Raw genomic sequence first — 12,110 nt, 5'->3', positions numbered from 1 at the left:
ACAATCACGGCAAAAACACGACAGGACAGGGCGAAACGCAATCACAGCATGGTGAATACAATACAAGGAACCGACGGAACAGGAACGGATCACAAAGGAATAAATAGGGACTCTAATCAGGGGAAAGGATCGGGAACAGGTGTGGGAAGACTAAATGATGATTAGGGGAATAGGAACAGCTGGGAGCAGGAACGGAACGACAGAGAGAAGAGAGAGCGAGAGAGTGAGAGAGGGAGGGGGAGAGAGAGGGATAGAACCAAACAAGACCAGCAGAGGGAAACGAATAGCATGGGGAGCACAGGGACAAGACATGACAATAAATGACAAACATGACATACTCGTTGGTTATTACTGCATTGTTGGAACTAGAAGCACACACATGTCGCTACACTCGCATTAACATCTGCTAACCATGTGTATGCGACAAATACATTTGATTTGATTTGATTTAGAGGTAAAGGCAGAAGTAGAGGCAGAGGTGAGAGAGGTCGCAATAGAGGTAGAGGTAAGGCAGAAGTAGAGGTTGAGGTAAAGGCAGAGGTAGAGGCAGAAGTAGAGGCATAGGTAAAGGCAGAGGTAGAGGTAAAGGCAGAGGTAGATGTAGAGGTAAAGGCAGAGGTAAAAGTAGAGGTAGAGGCAGAGGCAGAGGCAGAGGTAGAGGAAAAGGTGAGGTAGAGATAGAGGTAGAGGCAGTGGTAAAGGCAGAGGTAGATGTAGAGGTAAAGGCAGAGGTAGAGGAAGAGGTAGAGGAAAAGGTGAGGTAGAGGTAGAGATAGAGGTAGAGGCAGTGGTAAAGGCAGAGGCAGAGGCAGAGGTGAAAGAGAGGTAGAGGTAGTGATAGAGGAAGAGGTAAATGCAGAAGTAGAAGCAGAAGTAGAGGTAAAGGCAGAGGTAGAGGCAGAGGTGAGAGAGGGAGAGGTAGAGATAGAGGTAGAGGTAAAGGCTGAAGTAGAAGTAGAGGTAGTGGTAAATGCAGAAGTAGAGGCAGAAGTAGAGGTAGAGGTAGAGGTAAGGTAAGGCAGAAGTAGAAGTAGAGGTCGAGGTAAAGGCAGAGGTAGAGGCAGAAGTAGAGGTATAGGTAAAGGCAGAGGTAGAGGTAAAGGCAGAGGTAGATGTAGAGGTAAAGGCAGGGGTAGAGGCAGAAGTAGAGGTATAGGTAAAGGCAGAACTAGAGGTAAAGGCAGAGGTAGATGTAGAGGTAACGGCAGAGGTAGAGGCAGAGGTAGAGGAAAAGGTGAGGTAGAGAAAGATGTAGAGGTAAAGGCAGAAGTAGAGGTATAGTTAAAGGCAGAGGTAGAGGTGGAGGTAAAGGCAGGGGATTGGTAGAGGTAGAGACAGAGTTGAGAGAAGGTAGAGGTAGAGGTAGAGGTAAAGGCAGGGGATTGGTAGAGGTAGAGACAGAGTTGAGAGAAGGTAGAGGTAGAGGTGGAGGTAAAGGCAGGGGATTGGTAGAGGTAGAGACAGAGTTGAGAGAAGGTAGAGGTAGAGGTGGAGGTAAAGGCAGGGGATTGGTAGAGGTAGAGACAGAGTTGAGAGAAGGTAGAGGTAGAGGTGGAGGTAAAGGCAGGGGATTGGTAGAGGTAGAGACAGAGTTGAGAGAAGGTAGAGGTAGTGGTGAGAGGAGTTGTAACAGAGTCATTCCAAAAGCCAACATCTGTGCTTCACTCCCTCTCACCCTTGACCTGAAGTTTTACTAGATTAACAACAAACACACATGCATTTTAGGACACACACGCACGCAAAAACATATGCAAACACACACATACAAATACTGGTAGAAAAAAAATACACTAACACACTTGCACACACACACATGCTTGTGCACACACAGACAGAAACACAAATCAGTCAGACAGATTCAGACTTCCCCCACTCAGAAGCGGAAGTTACACACTGCTGTTCACCTCATCAAAGATGGAGAGAGAGAGAGAGAGAGAGAGAGAGAGAGAGAGAGAGAGAGAGAGAGAGAGAGAGAGAGAGAGAGAGAGAGAGAGAGAGAGAGAGAGAAGGGAGAAGAGACAAGTAGAAGAATGAAGGAGAAGAGAGAGAGAGAGAGAGAGTAAAATATAAAGAAAGAACCCTTTTGGGATCCAGTTTAAAACCCTTTTGGGTTCTATCCAGAACCCTCTGTGGAAAAAAAGAATTCTACCTTGAACCAAAATCAGCTCTTCAAAGTGTTCTATGGGGACAGCTGAAGAACCCTTTTAAGTTCTAGGTAGAACCTTTATTTAAGAGTGTAGGTCTACTTTCATAACGCTCCTATCAAACTCTTACTAGGAATTATGTCATGACATATTAAAAGACGGAGGAACAGTGGAGCTGTGCCAGTCTGAGCGACACACACACACACACACACACACACACACACACACACACACACACACACACACACACACACACACACACACACACACACACACACACACACACACACACACACACACACACACACACACACACACACACACACACACACACACACACACACACACACACACACACACACACACACACACACAGCCACGTGTACAAAGTGTTTTAAATCAGAGGGGAGGAATCTGCTCACAGACAGCCTCTTATCCTTCACTTTATTTATGTGGGAGGGGGAGAGAGAGGGAGAAAAAGAAGAAAAGCAGATGTTTCCATATGTATGTATTTATTTAGAGAGGGATGAGGGGGAAGAATGAGAGAGAGAGAGAGAGAGAGAGAGAGAGAGAGAGAGAGAGAGAGAGAGAGAGAGAGAGAGAGAGAGATTATTGTTTATTTCACTTTTGTATATTATCTACTTCACTTGCTTTGGCAATGTTAGCATATGTTTCCCGTGCCAATAAAGCCCCTTGAATTGAATTGAGTGAGAGAGAAAAGAACACTGAAGTGTTGTCTGAAGAAAGTGTGTTTACATAAGAGAACTTCCCATCTCACAACCAACAGTATTCTGACTCCTAGTGCAATCAGATACATATATGTTTATTGTGACATACACAGGATAGGAGCAGTGAAGTGTGTTGTTTTATAGGGTAAGCTATATTAGTACAGTGCCAAAGTACCACATGAAAAACTCCCAAAAGGAAAAAGTCTCTTCATTGTATTGGGATCGAAACAGCCTGAGGATGTTTCTCTTGGCAGTCAAAGCTACTGATTTCCTGACCTGCTAAATTCTGTCTGTATATCCAGAGTGACTCAAGACATTATTAACGCTGTGACACATTGAGCACACAACGTCTGCTCTAAAATTACGTGCAGGGGGAGATATACTGTACTAGTCAAGAGTTTGGACACACATACTCATTCAAGGGTTTTTCTTTATTTTTACTATTTTATACATTTTTGAATAATAGTGAAGGCATCAACACTATGAAATAACACATATGGAATCACGTAGTAAGCAAAAAAAAGTGTTAAACAAATAAAAATCTATTTTAGATTTTAGATTCTTCAAAGTAGCCACCCTTTGCCTTGATGACAGCTTTGCACACTTTTATTTAACCTTTATTTTACTACATAAAGGTATGATTACTCTGCCGGCATCTTGACCCAGTTTATGCCCTCATTTGCAATGCAAACCATAAGGAATTACTATGGGAATAAATGGAAGAGGCAAGTGGAAGGGGGTAAAGTAATGAACTTCTCTGTCGGCCCTGGAGGGCTGGTGAAAACATGTTTTAGCAGGACAATAGACACGATGTGGTCCCAAAAACACCTCTCTGGCATAGGGTCCAGTATATCTCTTGATCATGATCGGGCTCGGGCCGATTCCGGTGTGAGTTATCTGGCCTAAATGTTTTACTTGGGTCTCGGGCCGATTCCGGTGTGAGTTATCTGGCCTAAATGTTTTACTTGGGTCTCGGGCCGATTCCGGTCTCGGGCCGATTCCGGTGTGAGTTATCTGGCCTAAATGTTTTACTTGGGTCTCGGGCCGATTCCGGTGTGAGTTATCTGGCCTAAATGTTTTACTTGGGTCTCGGGCCGATTCGGTGTGAGTTATCTGGCCTAAATGTTTTACTTGGGTCTCGGGCCGATTCCGGTGTGAGTTATCTGGCCTAAATGTTTTACTTGGGTCTCGGGCCGATTCCGGTGTGAGTTATCTGGCCTAAATGTTTTACTTGGGTCTCGGGCCGATTCCGGTGTGAGTTATCTGGCCTAAATGTTTTACTTGGGTCTCGGGCCGATTCCGGTGTGAGTTATCTGGCCTAAATGTTTTACTTGGGTCTCGGGCCGATTCCGGTGTGAGTTATCTGGCCTAAATGTTTTACTTGGGTGGGATTCCGGTGTGAGTTATCTGGGCCGATTCTCGGGCTGATTCCGGTGTGAGTTATCTGGCCTAAATGTTTTACTTGGGTCTCGGGCGATTCCGGTGTGAGTTATCTGGCCTAAATGTTTTACTTGGGTCTGGGTCTCGGTGTGAGTTATCTGATTCCGGTGTGAGTTATCTGGCCTAAATGTTTTACTTGGGTCTCGATTCCGGTCTCGGGCGATTCCGGTGTGAGTTATCTGGCCTAAATGTTTTACTTGGGTCTCGGGCCGATTCGGTGTGAGTTATCTGGCCTAAATGTTTTACTTGGGTCTCGGGCCGATTCCGGTGTGAGTTATCTGGCCTAAATGTTTTACGATTTGGGTCTCGGGCCGATTCCGGTGTGAGTTATCTGGCCTAAATGTTTTACTTGGGTCTCGGGCCGATTCCGGTCTCGGGCCGATTCCGGTGTGAGTTATCTGGCCTAAATGTTTTACTTGGGTCTCGGGCCGATTCCGGTGTGAGTTATCTGGCCTAAATGTTTTACTTGGGTCTCGGGCGATTCCGGTGTGAGTTATCTGGCCTAAATGTTTTACTTGGGTCTCGGGCCGATTCCGGTGTGAGTTATCTGGCCTAAATGTTTTACTTGGGTCTCGGGCCGATTCCGGTGTGAGTTATCTGGCCTAAATGTTTTACTTGGGTCTCGGGCCGATTCCGGTGTGAGTTATCTGGCCTAAATGTTTTACTTGGGTCTCGGGCCGATTCCGGTGTGAGTTATCTGGCCTAAATGTTTTACTTGGATCTCGGGCCGATTGGGGCGACTCTCTGGCAGATGATTACACGGGCTGCTTTATATAATTAACAGTTCATTATTTATTTATTTTTTTCCATATTCTCTCACTGTTTCTGTGATCAAAACATAAAATGAACATTTAAATGAAATACTTTAAGAGTCCTGCTTAAGTAGTATTTTAGTATTTTGATACTTTGTGCAAGGCAATTGATCAGCATTAAAACCTTTGTGGATGGAGCCTCCTGAGTGGTGCAGTGGTCTAAGACACTGCATCGCAGTGCAACCTGCATTGCTACAGATGCTGGTTCCAGCCATGACCGGGAGACCCATGAGGCGAAGCACAATTGGCCCAGCGTCATCTGGGTTAGGGGAGGGCTTGGCCCTCTTAAAACAGGGAGATAAAATAAGCGTAGTGTGGTTGTGAAATTCTGAATGAAGTGTTTGGTTTTGCAAGAGATGTGTGACGTTTTGCATGTTGTGTGTGTAGAGTCTACAGAAAAGGAGCCATAGTTTCAGAAATCATGTGGAAGCAATTGTCAAAAACTGTCAACAACGTGCCATAGAATCCTGCAGCAGTCTGCAAGGTGCGCTGCAGTATGACGCTACTTTTACAAGAACAACAACTGTACCTAGGGGGACCAGGGTACTAGGGGGACAAGGGTACTAGGGGGACCAGGGTACTAGGGGGACCAGGGTACTAGGGGGACCAGGGTACCAGGGGGGACCAGGGTACTAGGGGGACCAGAGTACTAGGGGGACCAGGGTACTAGGGGGACCAGGGTACTAGGGGGACAAGGGTACTAGGGGGACAAGGGTACCTGGGGAGCCCAGGGTACCAGGGGGACCAGGGTACCAGGGAGGACCAGTGTATTAGGGGGACCAGGGTACCAGGGGGACCAGGGTACTAGGGGGACCAGGGTACTAGGGGGACCAGGGTACCAGGGGGACCAGGGTACTAGGGGGACCAGGGTACCAGACCAGGAGGGACCAGGGTACTAGGGGGACCATGGTACTAGGGGGCCCAGGGTACTAGGGGGACCAGGGTACTAGGGGGCCCAGGGTACTAGGGAGCCCAGGGTACTAGGGGGACCAGGGTACTAGGGGGCCCAGGGTACTAGGGGGACCAGGGTACTAGGGGACCAGGGTACTAGGGGGCCCAGGGTACTAGGGGGACCAGGGTACCAGGGGGACCAGGGTACTAGGGGGACCAGGGTACTAGGGGGCCCAGGGTACTAGGGGGCCCAGGGTACTAGGGGGACCAGGGTACTAGGGGGACCAGGGTACTAGGGGGGACCAGGGTACCAGGGGGGACCAGGGTACCAGGGGGGACCAGGGTACCAGGGGGGACTTCACCCCAGAGCCAACACTGTTAAGGTTGCCACATGTGTATTTACACACAGATTAGCCACAGAAAACGTTGGGAGGGTAATGAGAGAGAGAGAGAGAGAGAGAGACAGAGATGTTGTGATGGAGGGATGAGGACATACAGTGCTCTCTGTGGAGCTGAAGAGATGGGAAAAGAGAGAGTGGGAGGGTAATGAGAGAAAGAGAGACAGATGTAGTGATGGAGGGATGAGGACATACAGTGCTCTCTGTGGAGCTGAAGAGATGGGAAAAGAGAGAGTGGGAGGGTAATGAGAGAGAGAGACAGAGATGTGGTGACAGACAGACAGACAGACAGACAGACAGACAGACAGACAGACAGACAGACAGACAGACAGACAGACAGACAGACAGACAGACAGACAGACAGACAGACAGACAGACAGACAGACAGACAGACAGACAGACAGCAAGAGAGAGAGAGAGAGAGAGAGAGAGAGAGAGAGAGAGAGAGAGAGAGAGAGAGAGAGAGAGAGAGAGAGAGAGAGAGAGAGAGAAAGAGAGAGAAAGAGAGAGAAAGAGAGAGATAGAGAGGGCAGTAGTAATGGTAGAGGGATGAGGACCTACTCTGTGGGGTGAATGAGTGCTGTCTTGCCCAGTCGGAGGATAACAGGCCCTCGGGGGTTACGGATCTTCTTGATTGAAGGAGTCTTGAGCAGGGAGAAGCGCCGCACCAAATTGTAACCTGCATCACATCCATCACAACATGAATCCCCAGGCAAGGCAGACGAATCAGAGAGGAGCCCCAGTAGATCACAAAGGATCAACAAAGGAAGTAGTACTGTCTTGTGTGGTGTGTGTGTATTGTGTGTGTATTATTTACCTGTGATGTTGTGTCTGGCAGTCTGAGGGAACTTCCAGTCATCTACCTGTTGGGAGGGGCATCGTACTTCTGGAGAGAGAGGATGAGAGAGAGGAGAGTAAAAAAAGGGATGAACAGAACAAAATACTGTACATACAGTTCAATAGATGCACGTCAAAATACACATGAAGAACAAGTAAATGAATGAATGGAAACAGAGCGTGGTAAAAACATGATATAACAACACATCCTCTGTCCAGTGTCTGTGTTCTTTTGACAATCTTAATCTTTTATTTTTATTGGCCAGTTTGAGATATGGCTGTTTCTATGCAACTCTGCTTAGAAGGCCAGCATCCCAGAGTCGAGTCTTCACTGTTGACATTGAGACTGGTGTTTTGCGGGTACTATTTAACGAAGCTGCCAGTTGAGGACTTGTGAGGCTTCTGTTTCTCAAACTAGACACTCTAATGCACTTGTCCTCTTGCTCAGTTGTGCACCGGGGCCTCCCACTCCTCTTTCTATTCTGGTTAGAGACAGTTCGCACTGTTCTGTGAAGGGTGTAGTACACAGCGCTGTACAAGATCCTTGGCAATTTCTCGCATGGAATAGCCTTCATTTCTCAGAACGAGAATAGACTGGTGAGTTTCAGAAGAAAATTATTTGTTTCTGACCATTTCGAGCCTGTAATCGAGCCCACAAATGCTGATGCTCCAGATACTCAACTAGTCTAAAGAAGGGCACATGTATTGCTTCTTTAATCAGAACAACAGTTTTCAGCTGTGCTAACATAATTGCAAAAGGGTTTTCTAATGATCAGTTAGCCTTTTAAAATTATAAACTTGGATTAGCTAACACAACGTGCCATTGGAACACAGGAGTGATGGTTGCTGCTAATGGGCCTCTGAATGCCTATGTAGATATTCCATGAAAAATCAGCCATTTCCAGCAACAATAGTCATTTACAACATTAACAATGTCTACACTGTACTTCTGGTCAATGTGTTATTTTAATGGAAAAAAATGTGCTTTTCTTTAAAAAACAAGGACATTTCTAAGTGACCCCAAACATTTGAACGGTAGTGTTTATACAGTGGCTTGCGAAAGTATTCAACCCCTTTGGCATTTTTCCTATATTGTTGCCTTGCAACTTGGAATTAAAATATATTTTGGGGGTGTTTGTATCATTTGATTTACACAACATGCCTACCACTTTGAAGATGCTAAATCTTTTTTTATTGTGAAACAAACCAGAAATAAGACAAAAAAACGGAAAACTTGAGAGTGCATAACTATTCACCCCCCAAAGTCAATACTTTGTAGAGTCACCTTTTGCAGAAATTACAGCTTCAAGTCTCTTGGAGTATGTCTCTATAAGCTTGGCACATTTAGCCCCTGAGATTTTTGCCCGTTCTACAAGGAAAAACTGCTCCAGCTCCTTCAAGTGGGATGGGTTCCGCAGGTGTACAGCAATCTTTAAGTCATACCACAGATTCTCAATTGGATTGAGGTCAGGGCTTTGACTAGGCCATTACAAGACATGTAAATGTTTCCCCTGAAACCACTGAAGTGTTGCTTTAGCAGTATGCTTAGGGTCATTGTCCTGCTGGAAGTATCAAATCTCTGGAAGACTGAAATAGGTTTCTCTCAACAATTTCTCTGTATTTAGCGTCATCCATCATTCCTTCAATTCTGACCAGTTTCCCAGTCCCTGTCGATTAAAAACATGCCCACAGCATGATGCTGCTACCACCATGCTTCACTGTGTGAATAGTGTTCTCGAGGTGATGAGAGGTGTTGAGTTTGCGCTTGAACATAGCATTTTACTTGATGGCCAAAAAGCTCAATATGTTTGGAGAGTCTCCCATATGGCTTTTGGCGAACACCAAATGTGTTTGGTTATTTTTTTCTTTAAGTAATGTCTTTTTTCTGGTCACTCTTCTGTAAAGCCCAGCTCTGTGGAGTGTATGGCATAAAGTGGTCCTATGGACAGATACTGCAGTCTCCGCTGTGGAGCTTTGCAGCTCCTTCAGGGTTATCTTTGGTCTCTTTGCTGCCTCTCTGATTAATGCCCTCCTTGCCTGGTCCATGTGTTTTGGTGGGCGGCCTTCTCTTGGCAGGTTTGTTGTGTTGCCATATTCTCAAACATTTTTAATAATGGATTTAATGGTGCTCCGTGGGATGTTCAAAGTTTCTGATACTTTTTAAATAATCCAACCCTGATCTGTAATTCTCCACAACTTTATCCATGACCTGTTTGGAGAGCTCCTCGGTCTTCATGGTGTCGCTTGTTTGGTGGTGCCCCTTGCTTAGTGGTGTTGCAGACTCTGAGGACTTTCAGAACAGGTGTATATATATTGAGATCATGTGACCGATCATGTGACACTTAGATTGCACACATGTGGACATTATTTAATGGATTATGTGACTTCTGGAGGTAATTGTTTGCACCAGTTCTTATTTAGGGGCTTCATAGCAAAGTGGGTGAATACATATACAAGCACCTCTTTTTCATTTATTTATTTAAGTATTTTGTTTTATTTCACTTCACCAATTTGGATTATTTTGTGTCTATTACATGAAATCCCAAAATAAAAATCAATTTAAATGACAGGTTGCAATGCAACAACATAGGAAAAATGCCAAGGGGAATGAAGACTTTTGCAAGGCACTGTAACCCCTCACTCTGTACCCCCCTCCTATCCCTCTCCTACAACCACCTACCCCTCTTCTACCCCGTCCTAGAACAAAAGTAGGTAAAGAGGCAAAATGCCAAGAGGAGGATGAGGCAGGGGGAGAATGGCAGACTAGAGACAGGGAAGAAAAGCGACAGATGAAAGGAAGAGGAGAGAGAGAGGGAGGAGAAAGCACAAAAATAAGTACTAGATGTTAAGAAAAGAATCAGGAGAGAGGTGGAGAAAGTTATCGCTGGAGGACATGTTGCCATCTTTGTACATACTAAAGATCCAATGCGCTCAATACCACTGAAGAAGAAGACTATATGGCTGAGTCCAAGGCACTCAAACCAGATCTGTATTGTCCAGCCACTGACAACTGTTTACAGTTTGTGATCGCAACAGTTGCTGGATTACCTTTCCTATTCCAAAATTCCCAGGTTTTCCAACAATTCCAGTTTAAAATCAGAAAGGAATAAACAAGAGATCTGGAATCCTCCAACCAGGGTTTCTTGAAAAAGATTCTTAGGAATGTTACCTGAATTTTGCAACCACAGAGGACCATGTAGCACACCATACTGTTAGAGCTCTAGATCCTGCTACTGTTCCAAACATCAATGACCCTGTCTGTCTGTCTGTCTGTCTGTCTGTCTGTCTGTCTGTCTGTCTGTCTGTCTGTCTGTCTGTCTGTCTGTCTGTCTGTCTGTCTGTCTGTCTGTCTGTCTGTCTGTCTGTCTGTCTGTCTGTCTGTCTGTCTGTCTGTCTGTCTGTCTGTCTGTCTGTCTGTCTGTCTGTCTGTCTGTCTGTCTGTCTGTCTGTCTGTCTGTCTGTCTGTCTGTCTGTCTGTCTGTCTGTCTGTCTGTCTGTCTGTCTGTCTGTCTCAGTCTGCAGCTGTCTCGGTTGTGGCTGCGCTCCATTGAAGCAGGCTGTTTCTGTTGCTTTTTCTGTTCCCTGTTCCCTAGAGCTTGGCAGCATGGTTTATTACGGGCAGGGTTGGAAGGGTGCTCGGAGCAGCGGAGAGAAGGAGGAAGAAGGAGGAGATGAGTATGGGAATTCTCTGCTTTATAAGGTGGCATTCCACTGTAATTGGACTGGGCTGCAGATCAGTGGGAGGGTTGGTTGTGCACACATAGATACACATAAACACACACACATTTACAAGTACATTCAAGGGTGCACGCACGCGCGCACACACACGCACACGCGCACGCACGCACGCACGCACGCACGCACGCACGCACGCACGCACACACACACACACACACACACACACACACACACACACACACACACACACACACACACACACACACACACACACACACACACACACACACACACACACACACACACACACACACTCAACCTTCATTTTTGGACAAGGAGATCAGTGGGATCAAGGAGAAAGTTGGTTCTGCCAGTAGCACTGCTGGTACCACTTAAAGTGCATAGTGGGAGCAGAGGTGCACACTGGGTAATGTAGATAATGATGTGATAGGGGGAACAATTAGATGTAGTGCAAGGGAGAAAGAGATAGATGTTTGAGAGAGAGAGAGAGAGGGAGAGGGAGAGGGAGAGAGAGAGACTAATAGACGAAGGAAAACAGAGTGGGGGGAGAGGGAGAGAGAAAGGAGGGAACATTCCTGGTACTTTTCCAGAGACAAAGAGTGGGAGATGGGAGATGGAGAGGAGTGGAAACATTTGAAGATTTGAGGTCACATGTTTTTCCTTAGATTTTAAAGCCCCCTTTTAACATCATTGGTCCCTCTCAGTTACAGCACACACACAAACATACACAGGAGCCCTCCCCCCACATTTTCCTTATGATCATCACATTGCAGTGCACGAAAGGCCGGAAAAGTCCATGATAGAGGATACACCCCTCCCACATTTTGCATTAACATTTCCTGGGTGGAACTAATACAGTTCTGAATGCTGGAGCTTCTCTGTGCGTGGTCCCTTCTTCATTCAGTTCTCTCAACCTTCTGCTGATGTCAGCACATTACTAGCCAGTTCTGGAGTTTGAGACGGCACGGGAGGAGAGCAGGGAGATGGTTGGGTATTGAAACTGACAAAGTGCTGTAGCTTCAATTTATGTCAAAGTGCTTTCTTCCACCCACCACCAGGGTCTCAGGGGAGCAGCGAACTGGCTCAGCCCCAGATGAAGCACTCTGGCTGGGCTCTCCAGGGAGCCTCTCCCCCTGAGCTGCGGAAGCTCTGGAGGTATTG

General features: G+C 46.3%; 1 protein-coding gene across 3 annotated transcripts in view; it reads right to left on the bottom strand.

Moving 5' to 3' along the window:
- Positions 1-12,110, bottom strand: part of LOC124043195 (collagen alpha-1(XVI) chain-like) — a 171,340-nt gene that overhangs the window by 142,715 nt on the left and 16,515 nt on the right. For all 3 annotated transcript variants that reach the window (XM_046361490.1, XM_046361493.1, XM_046361491.1), the window contains exons 3-4: positions 7,231-7,299; positions 6,975-7,092 (exon numbers count right to left, since the gene is read on the bottom strand). In XM_046361490.1, coding sequence (XP_046217446.1) covers positions 6,975-7,092; positions 7,231-7,299 — 187 coding nt within the window. The remainder of the gene's footprint in view (positions 1-6,974; positions 7,093-7,230; positions 7,300-12,110) is intronic.

This window comes from Oncorhynchus gorbuscha, linkage group LG09 (genome assembly GCF_021184085.1).
Source record: "Oncorhynchus gorbuscha isolate QuinsamMale2020 ecotype Even-year linkage group LG09, OgorEven_v1.0, whole genome shotgun sequence".
Classification (NCBI taxonomy): domain Eukaryota; kingdom Metazoa; phylum Chordata; class Actinopteri; order Salmoniformes; family Salmonidae; genus Oncorhynchus; species Oncorhynchus gorbuscha.
Note: the sequence above shows the minus strand (reverse complement) of the source record. Positions and strands in the feature narration are given on the sequence as shown.